The 20,500-nt window shown below is 41.5% G+C and overlaps 1 protein-coding gene across 6 annotated transcripts in view; it reads left to right on the top strand.

The window, feature by feature from the left end:
• The window catches only part of CTC1 (CST telomere replication complex component 1), a 42,757-nt gene extending 23,586 nt beyond the window's left edge, over positions 1-19,171 (top strand). For 3 of the 6 annotated variants that reach the window (XM_027857181.1, XM_027857184.1, XM_027857186.1), the window contains 12 exons: positions 12,492-12,606; positions 12,733-13,060; positions 13,149-13,238; positions 13,708-13,904; positions 14,029-14,111; positions 14,203-14,377; positions 14,660-14,737; positions 16,698-16,842; positions 17,439-17,503; positions 17,904-18,069; positions 18,208-18,334; positions 18,508-19,171. In XM_027857181.1, the coding sequence (XP_027712982.1) occupies positions 12,492-12,606; positions 12,733-13,060; positions 13,149-13,238; positions 13,708-13,904; positions 14,029-14,111; positions 14,203-14,377; positions 14,660-14,737; positions 16,698-16,842; positions 17,439-17,503; positions 17,904-18,069; positions 18,208-18,334; positions 18,508-18,632 (1,694 nt within the window). In that variant the 3' untranslated portion in view covers positions 18,633-19,171. Of the gene's footprint in view, positions 1-12,491; positions 12,607-12,732; positions 13,061-13,148; positions 13,239-13,707; positions 13,905-14,028; positions 14,112-14,202; positions 14,378-14,659; positions 14,738-16,697; positions 16,843-17,438; positions 17,504-17,883; positions 18,070-18,207; positions 18,335-18,507 lie in introns of those variants that run through there. The other 3 variants (XM_027857182.1, XM_027857183.1, XM_027857185.1) reach the window with 3 other exon arrangements.
• Positions 19,172-20,500: the final 1,329 nt, after the last annotated feature.

Here is a 20,500-nt window from a genome sequence, read left to right as displayed (position 1 = left end):
TAAAGAGGATACTGATGAAAGCTTATGAATAGTATTGTCTCATAAAATAGTAAGAAACCTCAAATGAAAAGGCAAGTTAATAGGAAAACCAGAAATAGACATTATATATTAGAGCTAGAAGGAATCTTGGAGGCCATTTAATCCATCCCCCTCCTTTCTGAGATGAGGAAGTAACTTGTCTGTTATCACAGAGCTAATAAATGTCAAGCAGTGCTTGAACGTACCCAGGTTATTCTGACTTCCAAGTCAAGCACTCAAATACAATGTTGTTTCTTAAGAATTTATTTCAAAAGCATTTAAATTTGAAGCAAGTGTGGACAACAAATAGATAGAAAAGATTTGCAAAGATGTATATAACTATTTACTCCATTCTCCATTTTTCTATTCTCTCCAAGTGCAGAGAAAACCATTTGCCTGTTTCTTGACTATTAAAAAAAATTTTTTTTTTATTGATCAGAACAGAATGTTACCTTAAAGGGTCTCCTACAACTAGGGGCCTCTCAAACAGATTGTAAAGTCATATAAGATTTCCTTGAAAAATATGATTTGACCCTCTATTAACAAGACAAAAGGTTGCCAGAAGCATTTGCCATAGTCATCAGAAGATGCCCAGTACAATGTTCCACTGAAAGAGGGTAGGAATTTCTTCTATGATAGATTGTCCTCCAGATGCTCCTGTTTGCAAATGACATATGAAGAAATGATAAACTGTTGTTTTTGTTGTTGAGTCATGTCCAACTCTTCGTGATGCCATTTTCTTGGCAAAGATACTGGAGTGGTTTGACGTTTCCTTTTCCAGCTTATTTTACAGATGAGGAAACTGAGGCAAACAGGGTTAAGTGATTTGCCGAGGATTACACAGCTAGCAAATGCCTGAGGCCAGATTTGGATTCAGGAATCCCTGACTTCAGGCTCACTGCTCTGTCCACTGCTGCGGAGCTACATGTAGAGCCTCTTAATTAGATCACTAAAAAGATATTGCGTGCATTTTCACATAGTAAAAACTTAGTGCTTGACTAGTCAGTTGACTAGACCAGGGAGCTGGTTTATCAGCACATATACCCATATATCTTGGGACAGATCATGCAAATAGGCATTGGATTGCTTTTGTGAAATTGTGCAGTGCTTTTATTTTTTTATTTTTCCCTAAGTCTAGTACTTTAATTTGTTTAAAATATATTTTTATTTCATTAAATATTTCCCAATTACATTGTAAAAAATTTAACATTTATTTTTTAACATTTTGAGTTCCAGATTCCCTCCCTACTACATCTCCCACCTCCTTGAGAAGATAAGCAACTTGATATTGATTATGCATATGAGGTCATGAAAAACATTTCAATATTAGCCATGTTGCAAAAGAAAAAGTAGAGAAAGTTTAAAAAGCATGTCTCAATCTGCATTCACAGTTAATCATTGTTAAAATATTGTTATTACTGTGTACCATGTTCTCCTGGTTCTTCTCACTTCACATTGCATGATGAATTCATATAAATCTTCCCACGTTTTTCTGAAACCATCCTGTTCATCATTTCTTATAGCACAATAGTCTTCATCACAATCATATGCCACAACTCATTCAACCCTTCCCCAATTGATGGGCATCCCCATGATTTCCAATTCTTTGCCACCACGCAAGGAGTTACTGTAAATATTATTGTACAACAAGGTCCTTTCCTGTTTTCTTTGATCTCTTTGGGACGCAGATCCAGAAGTGTTTTACTGAGGATGCCAGTGTTATAGCCTGTTAGGCATAGTTTGAAATTGTTCTCCAGAGTGGTTAGACTAGTTCACAACTCCATCAACAGCAAATTAATATCCCAGTTTTTCCACATCCCCTCCAGCATTTGTCATTTTCCTTTTCTGTCATAGCTGATATGATTGGTCATTGTCCTTCATTCTTGAAGAGGACCAAAATGACATCACTGTGTTAGAGTTAAGTTACGGTGTGTCTGACTCTGGCTGATCGGACAAACTCAGAATGTACTACCACAGGTCAGGCACAAATGGTCCATGTGAACATTTGGGGTGGATTCTCTAAATTTGCTCATCTTGCATTTCTTTTGAGCTATTTCAATTCTTCTTATAGAGCACAGCACCTTCTCTGATAAGGGCATGCAATACTGGGTGGTCCAGTGCCAATGCCTCCCATGTCATTCAATCAATTCCAAAGTTCTTTTTTTTTTAATTAATTAATTTATTTTTAGTTTTCAGCATTCACTTTTATAAGATTTTGAGTTCTGAATTTCCCTCCTCTCCATTCCTTCCTCCCCAAGATAGCATGCAATCTGATATAGATTATACATGTATGATCATATTAAATGTATTTCCACATTAGTCATGTTGTGAAAGAAGAATCAGAATAAAAGGGAAAAACCATGAGAAAGAAAAAAACAAGAAAAGAAAGAGAAAATAGTATGCTTCAATCTGCTTTGAGACTATAGTTCTTTCTCTGGTTGTGGACAGTATTTTCCATCATGAGTCTTTTGGAATTGTCTTAGTTCAGAAGAGCTAAGTCTAACAAAGTTGGTCGTTGCACAATGTTGCTGTTACTGTGTACAGTGTTCTCCTGGTTCTGCTCAGTTCATGCAAGTCTTTCCACGTTTTTCTGAAGTCCACTTGCTGACTATTTCTTATGGAACAATACTATTCCATTACATTCATATACCACAACTTATTCAGTCATCCTTCAATTCAATCCCTAGATTTCCAATTCTTTGCCACCACAAAAGCTGCTTTAAATATTTTTGTACGTGTGGGTCCTTTTCCCTTTTTTATGATTTCTTTGGGCTACAGACTTAATAGTACTATTGCTGGATCAAAGGGTATGCACAGTTTTATAGCCCTTTGGGCATAGTTCCAAGTTGCTCTCCAGAATGGTTGGATCAGTTCACAACTCTACCAACAAAATTCCAAAGTTCTTAAGAGAGACCTTGAGAGTGTCCTTGTATAGCTTTTTCTGAACACCATGTGAGTGCTTGCCTTGTGTGAGTTCTCTGTAAAAGTCTTTTATGTAAGTGTATGTTTGGCATCAGTACAATATGGCCAACACATTGTAGTTGTACTTTCCATAGTAGAGTTTGAATGCTTGGCAGTTTAGTTTAAGAAAGGACCTCAGCGTCTGGTCCTTATCTTGCCAGGAGATCTTCAGAACCTTCCTGTTGAAATGGACAGTTCAAATGGAAGTGATTCCGTTTCCTGGCATGGCACTGGTATACTGTCCAGGTATAGGTATGAATGAGGTGGTACTTCAGAGTTGTTTAATTTGCATTTCTCTGATCAGTAGTGATTTAGACCATTTTTTTTATGTGACTGTTGATAGCTTGGATTTCTTCATCCAAAAACTACCCGATCATATCCTTTGACCATTTATCAACTGGAGAATGCTTTGATCAGAGAAACTTGTGTAAAATTTTTTTCCCTTGTTTCTTGTTTTTCTTCTCATTTTGTCAATATTAGTTTGTATTAGTTTGCCTTTTAATTTCATGAAATCAAAATTATCCATTTTGCTTCCTGTGATCCTCTTTATCTCTTGTTTTGTCATAAACTCTTTTATGCATAGATCTGACGGGTACATTTTTCCATGCTGCCTTAATTTACTTAATGATATCACCCTTTATGTCTAAATCATTTATCCATTTTGACCTTATCTTGGTTATATGGTGTGAGATGTTGGTCTATGCCTAGTTTCTGCCAAACTGCTTTCTAGTTTTCCCAGCCATTTTTGTTGAATGGTGAGTTCTTACTCAAAAGCTTGGATTTTAGGTTTCTCAAAAACTAGATTGCTGTGGTCATTTACTACTGTGTATTGTGTACCTAATCTATTCTACTGATTGACCATTCTTATTTTTTAGCTAGTACCAGATTGTTTTGATGATTACTGCTTTGTAATAGAATTTGAAATTTGGAACTGCTAGGCCACTTTCCTTTACATTTTTTTTCATCGATGTTCTTGATCTTTTGTTCTTCCAGATGAATTTTGTTATTTTAAGTCTTTGGTAGTTTGATTGGCATAACACTAAATAAGTAAATTAACTTGGGTACACTTTCCATTTTTATTATATTGGCTGAGTCTACACATGAGCAATTAATATTTTTCCAATTGTTTACATCTGTCCTTATTTGTGTAAAAAATGTTTTTTCCTTTCTTTTTTAAAATTTTTTTTTAATTTTTAACATGTGTTTTTAAAACTTTGGGTTACAAATTTTCTCCCTTCCTCCCTCCCCACCCACCCTCATTGAAAAGGCAAGCATCTCGATACAGGTATAGATGTGTAGTCATGCAAAACACTTCCATAGTAGTTCTAAACTAAGTATGTTTCCCTTCATCCTATCCTACTCCCCATTTATTCTATTCTCTCTTTTGACCCTGTCCCTCCTCAGAAGTATTTGCTTTTGATTATCCCCTCCCTCAATCTGCCCTCCCCTCTATCAACCCCTTACTCTCTTGTCCCCTTCCCCCCCTTATTTTCCTGAAGAGTAAGATAGATTTCCATACCCCATTATGTATGTTATTCCTTCTTTAAGCCAAATCCTATGAGAATAAGATTCACTCATTCCCTCTCACCTTCCCCCATTTCCCCTCCACTGTAAAAGTCTTTTCTTGTCTGTTTCATGTGAGATATTTTACCTCATTCTACTTCTCCCTTTCTCCTTCTCCCAGTATAATCTTCTCCTACCCCTTAATTTTATTTTCCAGATATCACCCCTTCATCTTCAGCTCACCCTGTGTCCTCTATCTATCTATCTATCTATACAAACATATAATTTTTTCCCTCCCAGTACCCTAATACTGACAAAGGACTCATGAGTTACAAATATCATCTTTCCATTCAGGAATGTAAACAGTTCAACCTTAATAAATCTCTTATGATTTCTCTTTCCTGTTTACCTCTTCCATGTTTCACTTGAGTCTTGTATTTGAAGATCAGATTTTCTATTCAGCTCTGGTCTTTTCCACAGGAATGCTTGAAAGCCCTCTTTTTCATTGAATTACTATTTTTTACCCTGAAGGATTATACTCAGTTTTGCTGGGTAGGTGATTCTAGGTTGTAGTCCTAATTCCTTTGCCCTCCAGAATATCATCCTCCATGCCCTCTGGACCCTTACTGTAGAAGCAGCTAAATCTTGTGCTATCCTGATTGTGTTTCCACAATACTTGAATTGTTTCTTTCTGGCTGCTTGCAATATCTTCTCCGTGACCTGGGAATTCTGGAATTTGGCTACAGCATTCCTTGGAGTTTTCCTTTGGGGATCTCTTCCAGGAAGAGATTGGTGGATTCTTTCAATTTCTATTTTGCCCTCAGGTTCTAAAATATCAGGGCAGTTTTCCTGGATAATTTCTTGAAAGATGATGTCTAAGCTCTTTTTTTAATCATGACTTTCAGATAGTCCAATAATTTTTAAGTTCTCTCTGGATCTATTTTCCAGGTCAGTTGTTTTTCCAGTGAGATATTTCACATTCTCTTCTATTTTTTCATTCCTTTTGATTAGTCTTACAGTACCTTGATTTCTCAAATTGTCCCTCTCTTCCAATTTCTCCATTCTAATTTTTAAGGAAGTATTTTCTTCAGTAATCTTTTGGACTTCCTTTTCCATTTGTCCAGTTTTGCTTTTTAGGGCATTCTTCTCCTCATTGGCTTTTTGGACCTCTTTTGCCATTTGGGTTAGGCTATTTTTTAAGGTGTTATTTTCTTCAGTATTTTTTTGGGTCTCCTTTAGCATCACTCTCAGTTTTTATTCTACTTCTTGTACTTGCTTCTCAGAATCCTTTTTGAGCTCTTCCATGTCCTGGGACCAATTCATATTTTTCTTGGAGGCTTTGGATGTAGGAACTTTGGCTTCCTTGTCTTCTTCCGGTTGTATGTTTTGATCTTCTTTGTCATCAAAGTAAGATAATATAATCTGACTCTTTTTGCGCTGCTTGCTCATGATCCCTGCCAATGACTTGAATTATAAACTCTTTGTTAAGGTAGGAGTCTGTTTCCAGTGTGGAGAATGTACTGTCCCAAGCTGCAGGGGTTTTGTGCAGCTGTGTTCAGAGATACTTCTAGGGACCTGTAAATTTTCAGTTCTTCCAAGGTGGTAAGATCAAGGGTGAGGTGTTTACTCCTTTCCTGGCCTGTGCTGTGATCTATGAGTACTCTTTTCTGTCTTGGAACTGTGAGGAGGATTTCCTCTTCACAGCCACTACAAGCTCCACCATACCAGCGCTCCTCCTTGCCCCAGGACCGCCACCCAGAACTGTGACCCAGATCCAGGCACGGACAAAGCAAGAGAATCCTGCACCAGCAGAGAGATCCCTGCAATCCCCCTCTGATCAGTCACTTGATTCCCCCTCAGTCTGTGGACTGGAAGTTCAGGAGGCAGCCGCTGCCCCTGCCAACCTCAGGGACTGGAGCTGAGACCATCGGTTTCTCTCTCTCCCTGCTGACACAGACTTTTCCCACTGACCTTCTAAGTTGTCTTTGGCATTCATGGGTTGAGAAGTCTGGAAACTGCCACAGTTGCCCGAGATTCAGTCCTCTGAGGCCTGCACACCCACGCCTAGCTGCGCTCCTCTCCCCACCCAGCAAGATATACCTTTCCAGTCAACCATCCAGGCTGTCTTGGGCTGGAAATTTGTTTCGCTCTGTTTTTTTTGTGGGTTCTGCTGCTTTAGAATTTGTTTAGAGCCATTTTTTATAGGTATTTGGAGGGGTTTGGGAGAGGGCTCAGGTCACTGCTTTCCCTCTGCCATCTTGGCTCCGCCCTCGTAAAAAGTGTTTTTAATTGTGTTTATGTAGTCTCTGGGTTTATCTTTGCAGGTAGACCCCCCAAGTATTTTATATTATGTTGTCTGCAGCTATTTCATTTATTTATTTATTTTTGGCTAGGCAGTGGGGTTAAGTGACTTTCCTAGGGTCACACAGCTAATACGTGTTATGTGTCTGAGGCTGGATTTGAACTCAGGTCCTCCTGAATCAAGGGCCAGTGCTCTATCCACTGCGCCACCTACCTGTCCATGCAGTTATTTTAAATAAGGTTTCTCTTAATGTCTCTTCCAGCTGGATTTTGTTAGTAGTATAAAGAAATGCTGGTGTTTTATGTGGGTTTATTTGTCCTTGTGAAGTGCTTTTTCCAATGAGGTGTTTTACATTTTTTTCTATTTTTTTCATTCTTTTGATTTTGTTTGACTGATTCTTGATATCTGATAGAGTAATTAGCTTCCACTTGCACAATTCTAATTTTTAGCAAGTTGTTTTCTTCAGTTAGCTTTTGTACCTCCTTGTTCATTTCGCCAATTCTGCTTTTTAAAGAGTTGTTTTCTTCAATGTACTTTTTTTCTGTTTTTTCAGTTGTATTTTTAAAGCAGTTGTTCAGTTTTTCTTCTACCTGTCTTATTTGACTTTTAAAATCCTTCTAAGGCTTTTTGGGCTTGAGACCAGTTCATATTCCCCTTTGAGGTTTTGGATATGGGTATGACAGTCTTGTCCTCTTCTCAATTTGTGTTTTGTTCTTCCCTGTCCCCATAGTAAGAATCAGTGGTCTTGGTTTTTCTTTGTTGCTTTTTGCTCATAGTATTTGCCTTTTTCCTAGTTTTTAAAGTTGATCTCTGCTTCTGGGGCACAGGGAACCCTGTGCAATGCCTTTAATGACCCTAAGCTGCTTCTTGACTCACAAATCCATCTTTTAAAAGCATATATTAACATCTTTTATTTTTATATTATCTTTGTTTCCTAGTATATTCCTCCTTCCACCCCATTCCCAGAGAACCATCCCTTTATAACAAAGAATTAAAAAAAAAAAAGTTCAGCAAAACTAACATGTTAAAAAAAATTGACATCTGTAGTGATCCATACACCTATGTTCTCCACCTCTACAAAGAGGGAGAAAAGTATTATCTCTTCTTTGGGGTCATACTTGGTTATTACAGTTTCACAGTGTTAACTTTCAAATGTTTGTGTGGTGGTCTTTCAATTTAAATTTTAGACATTGGATAAATTGTTTACCTGGTTCTGCTTACATTACTGCATTAGGTCACTGAAGTCTTCCCATCTTCCCTATATTCATGATAGTGATTGTTTCTTATTTATTTTTTTGTTTTCAACATTTACTTCCACAAGATTTTGAGTTCCAGATTTTCACCCCATCTCGCCCCTCCCCCCACCCCAAGATGGCATGCATTCTGAACACCCCTTCCCCTAGTCTGCTTTCCCTTCTATCTCTCCCCTCCTTCTCTTATCCCCTTCCCCTTCAATTTTCCTGTAGGGCAGGATGGATTTCTGTATACCATTTCCTGTATTTCTTATTTCCCAGTTGCATGTGAAAACATTTTTTTTAAAACATGTGTTTTTAAAACTTTGGCTTCCAAGTTTTCTCCCTTCCTTCCTCCCCACCCACCCTCATTGATAAGGCAAGCAACTAAATATAGATTATATATGTGCAGTTATGCAAAATGCTTCCATAGTAGACATGCTGTGCAAAACTAACTCTATTTCCCTTAATCCTATCCTGCCCCCCCCATTTATTCTATTCTTTCTTTTGACCCTGTCCCTCCTCAGAAGTATTTGCTTCTGATTACTCCCTTTCCCAATCTGCCCTCCTCTTTATCATCCCCCTACTCTCTTGTCCCCTTCCCCCGCTATTTTCCTGTAGGGTAGGACAGATTTCCTTACCCAATTGAGTGTGTATGTTATTCCCTCCTTAAGTCACATCCTATGAGAATAAGATTCACTCATTCCTTCTCACCTTCCCCCGTTTCCCCTCCACTGTAAGAGCCTTTTCTTTTCTGTTTTTTTTTTTGTGAGATAATTTATCCTGTTCTACCTCTCCCTTTCTCCTTCTCCTAATATAATCCTCTCTCACCCCTTAATTTTATTCTCCAGATATGACCCCTTCATTTTCAACTCACCCTGTGACCTCTGTCTATCTATCTATATCTATATCTACATACATATAATTTTTCCCCTCCCAGTACCCTAATACTGACAAAGGTCTCATGAGTTACAAATATCATCTTTCCATTCAGGAATGTAAACAGTTCAACCTTAATAAGTCTCTTATGAGTTTCTCTTTCCTGTTTACCTCTTCATGTTCCACTTGAGTCTTGTATTTGAAAATCAAATTTTCTATTCAGCTCTGGTCTTTTTATCAACAATGCTTGAAAGTCCTCTATTTCACTCAATGACCATTTTTCCCCTGTAGGATTATACTTAGTTTTGCTGGGTAGGTGATTCTAGGTTGTAATCCTTTCTCCTTTGCCCTCTGGAATATTATATTACATGCCCTGTGGTCCCTTAATGTAGAAGCAGCTAAATCTTGTGTTATCCTGATTGTGTTTCCACAATACTTGAATTGTTTCTTTCTGGCCGCTTATAATATTTTCTCCTTGAACTGGGAACTCTGGAATTTTGCTACAATATTCCTAGGAGTTTTCCTTGGAGATTGGTGGATTCTTTCAATTTCTATTTTGCCCTCAGGTTCTAAAATATCAGGGCAGTTTTCCTGGACAATTTCTTGAAAGATGATGTCTAGGCTCTTTTTTTGATCATGGCTTTCAGATAGTCCAATAATTTTTAAGTTCTGTCTCCTGGATCTATTTTCCAGGTCAGTTGTTTTTCCAGTGAGATATTTCACATTGTTTTCTAATTTTTCATTCTTTTGGATTTGTTTTACAGTGTCTGGATTTCTCATAAAGTCACTGGCTTCCAATTGCTCTATTCTAATTTTTAAGGAAGTATTTTCTTCAGTAATCTTTTGGACTTCCTTTTCCATTTGTCCAATTTTGCTTTTTAGGTCATTCTTCTCCTCATTGTTTTTTTGGACCTCTTTTGCCATTTGGGTTAGGCTATTTTTTAAGGTGTTATTTTCTTCAGTATTTTTTTGGGTCTCCTTTAGCAAGCTGTTGACTTGTTTTTCATGATTTTCTTGCATCACTCTCAGTTTTTCCTCTACTTCTCTTATCTGCTTCTCAAAATCCCTTTTGAGCTCTTCCAAGGCTGGGGCTGATTCATATTCTTCTTGGAGGCTTTGGATGTAGGAGCTTTGGCTTCCTTGTCTTCTTCTGGTTGTATGTTTTGATCTTCTTTGTCATCAAAGTAAGATAATATAATCTGACTCTTTTTGTGCTGCTTGCTCATGATCCCCACCAATGACTTGAATTATAAACTCTTTGTTAAGGTAGGAGTCTGTTTCCAGTGTGGAGAATGTACTGTTCCAAGCTTCAGGGGTTTTGTGCAGTTGTGTTCAGAGATACTTCTAGGGACCTGTAAATTTTCAGTTCTTCCAAGGTGGTATGATCAAGGATGAAGTGTTTTCTCTCCACCTCTACAATAAGCTTGACCACACCAGCATTCCTCCTTGCCCCAGGACCACCCCTCAGAACTGTGACCCAGATCTAAGCACTGGTAAAGCAAGAGTTTCCTGCCTCAGCACTGTCAAAGAGAACCCTGCAATCCCCCTCTGATCAGCCACCTGATTCCCCCTCAGTCTGTGAACTGGAAGCTCAGGAAACAGTCGTGGCCCCGGTATGCGCTCAAGACTTGCGGCTGAGACCTAGCTCCTCTCTCACCGTAATCACAGACTTTTTCCACTGACCTTCCAAGTTGTCTTTGGCATTCATGGGTTGAGAAGTCTGGAAAACATCACAGCTGCCCGTGATTCAGTCCTCTGAGGCCTGCTGCAGGGTCGCTGGGGCCTGTGTGCCCACGCCAAACTACACTCCTCTCCCCACCCGGCGCGATATACCTTTCCGATCAACCATTCAGGCTGTCTTTGGCTGGAAATTTGTTTCACTCCGTCTTTTTGTGGGTTCTGCTGCTTTAGAATTTGTTTAGAGCCATTTTTTATAGGGATTTAGAGGGGTTTGGAGGGAGAGCTCAAGCAAGTCACTGCTTTCCCTCTGCCATCTTGGCTCTGCCCCGCCGTGATTGTTTCTTATGGTGTAGTAGTATACCATTATACTAATACACTACAACTTGTTTAGCCGTTCCGCAGTCACTGGCATCCACTTTCACAGACCCATCCTTTTTAATACTATTATTCTCCTGATGTAACTGCAAATCCTAATGATTGAAGGTGCATTGCAGCCTTGAGCAAGCTGAAACACATTACCAGTAAAGAATTTTAAAAGAGAAATGGCATAAAATGTATCAATAAATAAGTATTTACTAAGAGCTTATTGTGTGCTAGGCACTAGTGATACAATAGCCAAAACTAAACAGGCCCTGCTTTCTTTTTTTGGTGAGGCAGTCGGGGTTAAGTGATTTGCCTTGAGTCACACAGCTAGTAAGTATCATGTATCTGAGGCTGGATTTGCACTCAGGTCCTCATGACTTCAGGGCTGGTGCTCTATCCACTGCACCACCCAACTGCCTCCAAGCCCTGCTTTCAAGGACCTTGTATTCAATCAAAGGAAATATGTTTACAGGATGAATACAAGGTAATTTATAGAGGAAAGGCACTAACAGCTATGAGGATCAGGAAAGGCTTCATAGAGAAGTTAGTGCCTGAGCTGAATCTTGAAGGAAATAAAATATTGATGAGGCAGAGCGTTTGAAGCATGGGCAATGACGAATGAAAAGGCATGGGGAGACAGGAAATGGAAGGCCATTTAAAACAGCAAGAAGGCCAGTGTGCCTGGTGTGTAAAGTGCAGGAAGAGGAGAATTGTATAATAAGGCCAGCAAGGTAGTTTGAGGCCCAAGTATGAAGTCCTTATCATCAAAAGGGTGGGTCAGTCTTGAGGCAGGAGGAAAGAAAAAAAATGTTGGACAGCACACATGCTCCCTTGGTATCCAGTTAATATCAAAAAAGCTAAAAGAATGCCCCCAGCATGCTGGATGCGGAAGATGTATAGGAAGACATGGATGGGTTGCAATCTGCAGCACTGAAAAGAATGCCTACATTGGTGAAATCATATATCCACTGATGGCTCTACCTCATAATTGTCAAAATTGAATGAAATAATGCCTATAAAACTCTTTGTCATTGTTCACGGGAGCCATTAGGATTGTATGTTATGCCATTGGCTTGACTGTTAAATATGCTCACCCTCCACATGGTGGAGGCTGCTAGGGAAGTGGGAACAGGACTGAGGCAGGTCAAGAGAAATGAGTACGAGGGGAATATCAGGTCAACTGGCTGGGACAGAGTGCATTAACCACATAACAATAAATTATTTTATTAAATATTAAATATTTCTAACTGCTGGAAATAGACTCTAGTTCATTTCATATTAATACATATATTACAATATTAATATTAATTGCACATAACCAAGTATGACCCCAAAGAAGAGATAATACTTTTCTCCCTCTTTGTAGAGGTGGAGAACATAGGTGTATGGATCACTACAGATGTCAATTTTTTTTAACATGTTAGTTTTGCTGAACTTTTTTTTTTTTAATTCTTTGTTATAAAGGGATGGTTCTCTGGGAATGGGGTGGAAGGAGGAATATACTAGGAAACAAAGATAATATACATTTACTTCCATGCCTTTCTTACCCGCAGGCTCCCTGGTGCGGGTAGAACGGTTCCGACTGGTGGTGGAGAGAGAAGTGAAGAGCAACTTTCCCTCATGGAAGGAGCTGGGAATGCCAGAGTTCATCCAGGAGCGCCGTACTAAGTCAGTACCTCCCTCCCTGTTTAGCTCCTGGTTCTCTGGAGGGGAAGCAGAAGGGGGTGGAGAGGATGGCAGGGAGAGGGATTCCTAGATCTAAGAAACATTCTGTCATCCTTTTTCTCCCTTTAGCATCTATGTCCTCTTTTCCCTGGATGATGCTCTGATCCTGTCCCTCCCCAGTCCATACAGTGCTCATCCTTCCATCCGGGGACCTCCTCAAGCAAAATTTCCCCGCTTGGAAGGGCCCCCTAAAGGGCAGAGCCGGCTATTGCTGCTGTCTCATAAGGAGTGTCTGATGAAGCGGAACTATCAGTCCTCTCAGGGAGCTGGTCCTTTGCCTCCCAAGCACACCCTTAGCTTCCATGTATCAGGCACATGGCTAGGAGGGATCCAGAGGGAAGATGGGGATGGCTGGGGTCTGCCCAAGCCTGTTGGAGATGAGAACCAGGATCAGAAGGTAAGATTACATTCCTGGAGCCTCTTTAAGCTCCTTGTTTTCCTTTCCCCTCATTGGAACTCAGGTTTCTTGCTCTTGTTTTCCTTAGGTTTTTCTCCTTTTCTTTGGCCAGTCTATCCGATGGTTTGAATTCCTGCACCCAGGGCAACAGTATAGGCTCATCATCCCTGACCCCTCTGTGAGTCCTCCATTTTATCATACACATCTGTTGCCTTTATGAAGATGGGAGAAAAGAAGACAGCCATGATGTGGCAGAAAATACACTATTTTGAGAGTCAGGAAACCTGAGTTGGAGTCCTAGATTTGCCTCTTTCTGACTTTGTTGCCTTGAGCATGTCACTTAACCTTTATGAATTTCAGTTTCTTCACTGATAGAATAAAGGTGATCCTTAAGGTCATATCCAGCTCTTACTTTCTGTGATTCTCTAATTCTAAGTAACTGACTTCAGGCATATAGATCAGAGTAGCTTAGACACCTGGCACAAGGATTCTGTTGCAAAAGGGGTTTGGGGCTAGACCTAGGAGGACCTCTTTGTACTCCTCCCTGAGTGGAGGAAACCCAACAAATTTCCTCATTTTAAGTATTTTGGTAATATTCTAAGGATTTTAATCCCTTTTCCCTTCCTGAACTCTTTCTAATTTCCCAGCAGCCCCCAAGTCTGTTAGAGGAGGGGGAGTCCTCCTCTCTTTCCCAGCAGATCCTGGAGTTGACTGGCTATACCTCCTGCCTTATTGTCCAAGATGACTGGATCCTGGAGCCTGGGAACCCCCAGGGCATTCCAGGTGTGCTCGGGATAAGCAAGACACTCTCTGAATCCTCCCTGACAGAGATTCTCAGTGGCAGGTAAGCATTATATCCCCATCCCTCTTGGTTTGGCCCGATTTCTTCTTCCTTCTGCCCTCTGATGCTGTCTTTCTCCTGCCTTCTTGAAGGTCCCCATCCTAAACCCAGATTTCTGATTCTTTAGCTCCCCGGGCTCATCTGTGTCCTTCTCTGCTGAAATTTTGTCCAGGACACTGTGTGTGCCACTTTCAGACACAACCCAGCAAGGTGAGAAAACTCATCTGATGGTGGGGATTTGGGGGTTAGGGAGGGCATGAGGTTCTGGTGGGGTACTGACCCCATTGCCTCTCTTCTCTAGGAAATTCCCAGGCCTCTCAACGTGGGGTGAAGTTGACCGTGGCCTTGGGTGCTGCTGATGTAGCCTTTCGAATTCCCATAGATGTCTATATAGAAGCTTCACACCCACCCTTACCACTGGGGCTGCTTCCAGGAACTAGAGTCTATTTCCAGCAGTTAGAAAGAAAAGTCTCCAGGTGAGGATTTTGTGTGGTCCAGCCTCCTTCCCTTTTCCCAGTCTTGGTATGGGTACACTTTACACAATCTTCTAATTGTGGTACAGTCCAGAAGGCTGTCCCTGTCAGTCCCTATTCTCTCCCCTCTTCCCCAGTAGACGATGCTTAGTTATAATACTTGCACCTACCTCAGTGTTTTGAACCACCCTCCTCTTGGGGGGTCTCTCCTGAGTGATGGGAAGTTCCGTGGCCAGTCTCCTTCAGATCCCTCACTCTCCTGTTCCCCCTTCTCTCTATCTGCAGGTTCCAAAATGTGTATTGTCGTTTTCTGCCGTCCAGCTACCTCCGAATCCTTTGTTTCCCTGCTGAGGCTCCAGTCAGGTCAGTGACTGGTCCCTTCTTTCCTCAGTACTCCTGCTCTAGGCCGAGCCTTGTACAGCTTCAGCTAAGGCCTCAGGATGTCCCCACCCAGGCCAGATGAGGTAGTGGAAGAGAAGAGCACTGTGAGTCATTTGAAACCTTGGACAAGTCACTTAACCTCTGTACCTCTGTTTCTTCTGTAAAAGGGTCATAATACTGTATTTACTCGGGTGATTGTGAGGAAACAGCTTTATAGATTCTAAGGATCTTTGCAACTGTGAGGCATTATGAAATAGAAAGTTTTCTTTCTGTCACTCTGCCATTAGATAGTCATTCCTTTTCATTTGGAGAAGCTTCTAGATCTAAAATACATATATTCTTGGGTACTGTCACTGCCACTGTCATATTTTTCTTAGGTAACATGGTTAGATGTTAGTGATTACAAAATTGTACAGCTGGAGGAGACCCCTAAAGTCACCTAGTCCAGCCTCTGCCTGACAGTGTCCTTGCTAGTGGTGTGCTCATCCAGCCTCTACTGCAGGCCCCTCCATTTGTGGCTAGCTATTTTTTAGGGAGTTTTTCCTTATATTAAGCCTAAAGAGGCCTCTTTGTAACTTCTCCCCATTGCTCCTGGTTCTACCCTTGGGTAGCAAGATAGCACGAAGCAGACCATGTTTGCTCTCTCTTCTCCATGACAGCCATTTGTCTATTTAAACACTCCTGGGGTCCCCTAAGTCTTTTCCAGGTTAAACATCCCCATTTCCTTCAGCCAGTCCTCACATAACACGATTTTGAAATCCTCCATCGTCTTGTTTGCCCTGCTCTGGACCTTTTCCAGACTGTCAGAGCTGAACCACAGGCCTGACCAGGACAGAGCACAGCAGTCCTGGACTCTAAGGTGGCATTAACTGTCCTGGTTGCCATCTTGCCTGATTCCCTCTGTAGATCTATGCTGTCATGCTTCTGGAGGACAAGCAACTGCCTCTTCTTCTGAGGGTCTAGTCCCCTCTTCTTCAGCAAGAACCTCCTGTTTGTTCCAGGTGTTCTTTCCTTTCTTTTCTTCATGTTCATCCACGTTCTTCTGTCACAGGCCAAAGTTTACTCTGCCTTTTCAGATCTTTTTAAATCATTGAAGCCCTTTTGTTTTCTTAAGGACCAAGTACTTCATTCTCCTTGATAAACTTGGAGAAGGGAAGAGAGGCAAGCCCCTTAATCTTCTCTTCTAGGACCTTTGAGCATAGATTATAAGTACTTGGTTATGGCAGAATTATGAACATCACACATTTCATACACAACTTTATATAAAGGCCTTCTCCCATGCATACCTTCTAGAAACTAGATCTTCAGACTTTTGTCATTCTTGCTAGTAGATCTTGTGACCAACTCTCTTAAAGAACTCATCTTGCCTTGTACCTTCTTACCTCATTAGCACCTCAACACACATACCCAACCCTCTTTCCCTGTATTTGTCAATTTTTTCCTCCTCTTACTTGAGTCCTCTATATTCTCCTTTTCTATGAGTCTTTCGAAATTACTCTTCTCAGATTCAGTCTCTGGCCTTCTCCACAATTCCAGAACCATAGCAATCCCCGTGAAAATTACTTCTTTATATCATACTTACTTCTGCTTATCTTCTCATGCCAACTGTTTCTCACTGAAACTGGAAGTGAAATTTTAGGAAGACAAGGAATTAGTTGACAGCTATCTAAGACCAAGTTCCTATAGGAGTAAGTGGAAAGATACTGCTAGAAGAGTAATTACCCTTAGGACTGGCCCTTTTCTCCATGCTCTGCTTTGCACTCTGTCCCAGCCAGTTGACCTGATATTCCCCTCGTACTCATTTCTCTTGACCTGCCTCAGTCCTGTTCCCACTTCCCTAGCAGCCTTTTCCCCACCTTATTCTTCCTACTCCCTTCCTGTTTCCCTCTACCCCTATCCAGTTCTTCTTGTCCTCTCTAACTTTACCATGTTTCCTCCATAGCTCCAGCTTGCCCCATGTCTACTTGGCAGAACTACAGGGGGATTCCCCAGGACTGACCCAGGCCAGTGCTTCCTGTCATGTAGTATCTGTCCTCAGTGTCCAGCTCTTCTGGATCTGTGCACATTGTACAAGTGTTTGTGTCCAGGTAAAACAAGTTATAAAATCATAGAAATTCAGAGCTAGAAGGGACTTTTAGCTGTGTCGCCACAATTGGAGAGGCATGGTGGTTCTGCTGTGGGTAGGAAAGTAGCAGTTCCTATCAGTAGCTCTAAGGAAGCCACCAGCCTCTCATTCTGTAAAGTAGCACATAAAATCAGGGAGGTGGGTGGATTGACAGGAGGGAGAGTGAGTGAGGCCTCTCCAGGACAGAGCAGTCTGGGTGGGTCTCCTGCGGAGTCTAGTGGCCTGGGTAAATTTGCTTGTTCTTGGGTGCTCCTGTCCAAGAAACAGACTGTTTTGTATCTTGCCTGAGATCTTAGACAAAGAAATTATCACAGGGCTAAGTAGTAATGACAACTGTGGGTTGCACGATTGGTAACAACTGTGTTCTTGGGGCATGACCTCACTGCTTCCCTGTTCTTTCATGCATGTCTGTGCTAGAAGTGGAAGAACCACAATACTGTACATTCGCTATGGGAGGAGAATACAAGGAAAAAGAGGGTTAGGGTATTGAGCTAGGTGGGTGGAGGATAGTAGGTGTTAGAGGAAAACATGGTGAGATAAGGATTTTCTTCCTCTTAGGGACAGTGTAGTCGACAGGGCCCTCCGTGTCCCACACAGGCAGCTGTGAGCCAGGCTAACATCAGGTAAGAAGAGGGTTGGGTGTTTGGGCAAAGAAAAGTGGGGAGTTGGACTGCAGAGGTAGCTTGAGTCCCTGAGAATAAATGTTTGCATTTCACAAGAGCCCTTTTTCTTCTGTTATAAGCCCACGTTATGCCATTAACACCTCTCTCTCTCCTCTCTCTTTCCCTGTCTCTCTCCCTCTCCCCCTCTCCCTCCCTCCTCCACCCCCTACCCCATACCACTACTTTAATATACATACACACTGACAAATGCCACTTTTGAATCCTGCCTTTTCTGTTCAGTAGCAGTGCAACCTTTGCCAAGCCATTTCACCTCATTTGGCCTCACTTTTCTTAACCTGTAAGGGCTTGCAGCACATGATCTCTAAGAACCTTTCTAACAGGAAACCGTGTGATCTCCCAGGCTCCTAGTAGAAGATGGAACTGCAGAAGCTGTAGTGACCTGCACCAACCATCAGGTGGCAGTAGCCCTGGGCCTGTGTCCTGCTGAGTGGGAATCGCTGATGGAGCTGGTCAGGGTACCTGGGAGAGTTGCCCTGCACATTCCCAAAGCTGGGGCCCAGCCTGAGGTCAGACTTGCTGGAGAATCTGAGTCCTAGTGGGAAGGTGGGGGGAATTTTCAAAGGGAGGGAGAGCTATAGTGGCAATGGAGTAATCTGGAATTTGAATGTCTTAGCCCTGAATGACTAGGCTGTGTCCTTTTATAGTTCACTGGCGAAACAGATGACTCCCTGATGCTCTTCCTCCAGACACTCTGTGCCAGCCCCTCCGTCCTCCGACCTGTTCTTCTTAGTTTTGAACTTGAGAGGAAGCCCACCAGAGTCATGCCATTAGGTGAGGGCAGAAGATGGTTCAGACACTAAGGTCCCTAAGATAAGGGAGGATGGAAAGCCATCAGCTGGGGGCTACATGCTGCAGTCCAAGGGGGTAGAAGGGGATGATCAGGACATAAAAGATGCAAAGGGGTTTGAAGCAGGAGGATTGAGCCCCTCACCTTCTCTTCTTAGAACCGCCTCGGCTACATCGGTTCCAGTTTGGTGAGGTTCCTGTTTTGACTCATATGGTTCCCAGACTCAGCCTCTCCTGCCTTTCTCTCAGAGACCCTGAACCCCCCCACATCTTAAGTTCCTGAGACACCTGGGACCATTCTTAACAGCAGTACATCAAGGATCTGAATTTATTCAGTGATAGGACTTTGCAATATAGGCGGCAGCTCCATTGTAACTTAATAGATGGCTTTCTAATCAACCAACAAGCATTTATTATTCCCCTGAATAGCTGAGACTGCTGGGGAAGCTCTACCTCTAACCCTCCTGAATGCCATTTCCTCCTACCACCTGACAGGACTGAGTGTACCCCACTCTTCCTTTACTTGAATGTGGGCTTTTGGATCCCTGCTTCTCCATGAATCTACCTCAGTTACTTCCCCTACCTTCAGCCACAGCCCAGGGACCCTGCAGTCAGGCTCCATACTGACTTTGGATTTGTTGAAGGAGAGAAAGCCCGCTTTTGTCTTAATTTATCATCCTTGCCTCCTTCTGGTGCCTTATCTCCCTGCTCTGCACCTGGGATGTGAAAAGCAGCACTAACAAACATGTTCCTGTGGTGACTATGAGAACACAGCAAGCACAGCACTTTATCCTCAATAAAATTCAAAGCTGCCTCATTTGAGACTTGTGTTGATGTTTCTCAGTGTGTGCTGGGGGTAGGGGGTGGGGGGCAAGGCTTGGGTGTCAGACCGGGCAGGAAGGAGGCATCCAGACCTCTAGCAAAGCTAGTTCCGAACATCTCACCTTGTACCCATCATTCAGTTCCCCCAGCGTTTTGTTGAGTAACCTCAAAACTCACTGTGCTTGGTATTGAGGATACAAGGATGAGACAAGATAGCCCCTGCCCTTAAGGAGCTTAATCTACTAGGGAGGAAAGGCTTGTACACAAAGAGGTCTAATACCCCCTGAGTGATGGTAATAAAGCACCCAGCTAAATGCCCCATCCAGGAGAGTGAGGAGAGAGAACATAGAAGACATTGCCCCAGAGCTAAGCCTTCACGTTTAGGGATTGGTATAAACAACAAACATTTATTAAGCATCTATGTTTAGGTCACTGTGCTGGATGCTGGGGATAAAAAGCTAAAAATGAAACTATTCCTGACCAGCTCTGCAGGAGGTTACAAAATGTACAGAAAATAGTATTGTGTTATATTATAATCTATATGTTCTAAAATATTTATAGCAGCTCTATGGTGGTAAAGAACTGGAAATTGAGGGAATGCCCATCAATTGGGGCTGAAAAAGCTGTGGTATATGAATGTAATGGAATACTATTGTGCTATAAGAAATGATGTGCAGGCAGACTTCGGAAAAACCTGGAAAGACTTGTATGGTCTGATGCTGAGTGAAGTGAGCAGAACCAAGAGAATGTTTTACACAGCAACAGCCATGTTGTGATGGACTTTGCTCTTCTCAGCAATGCAAGGATCTAAGACATCTCCAAAAGTCTCATGATGGAAAATGCTATCCACATCCAGAAAAAGAACCATGGAATCTGAATGCAAATGGAAGCATATCATTCTTTCTCCTTTTGTTGTTTTGTTTTATTTCTTTCTTATGGTTCCTCTTATTGTAATTCTTCTGTACATCATGACTAATGTGAAAAATATGCTTAATATGAATGTATAAGGCTCTTATATATATATATAAGATTACACCCCATTGGGGAGGGGAAAGGAAAAGGAGGGGAGAAAAAACTCAAAATCTTATGGAAGTGAATGTTGAAAACTAGAAATGAATTATTTTTTAAAAATAATTTATTTTAAATGATGAGCTCAATGATCTTAGAAAAACATGAATAGACTTGCATGGAATAATGAAGATCAAATCGAGTAGGGCCACAACGTTTGTATACAGTAACAGCAATGTTGCTGTAAGAACAACTTTGAAAGTTATTTTGACTTACAAATACCCAAATTAACTACAAAGGACATATGAAAGAAGATGTTAT

The sequence above is a fragment of the Vombatus ursinus genome, unplaced genomic scaffold (assembly GCF_900497805.2).
Source record: "Vombatus ursinus unplaced genomic scaffold, bare-nosed wombat genome assembly UNPS02011916.1, whole genome shotgun sequence".
In the NCBI taxonomy this organism is placed as follows: Eukaryota; Metazoa; Chordata; class Mammalia; order Diprotodontia; family Vombatidae; genus Vombatus; species Vombatus ursinus.
The sequence above is the reverse complement of the archived record's forward strand: the minus strand, read 5'-3'. Positions and strand labels throughout refer to the sequence as shown.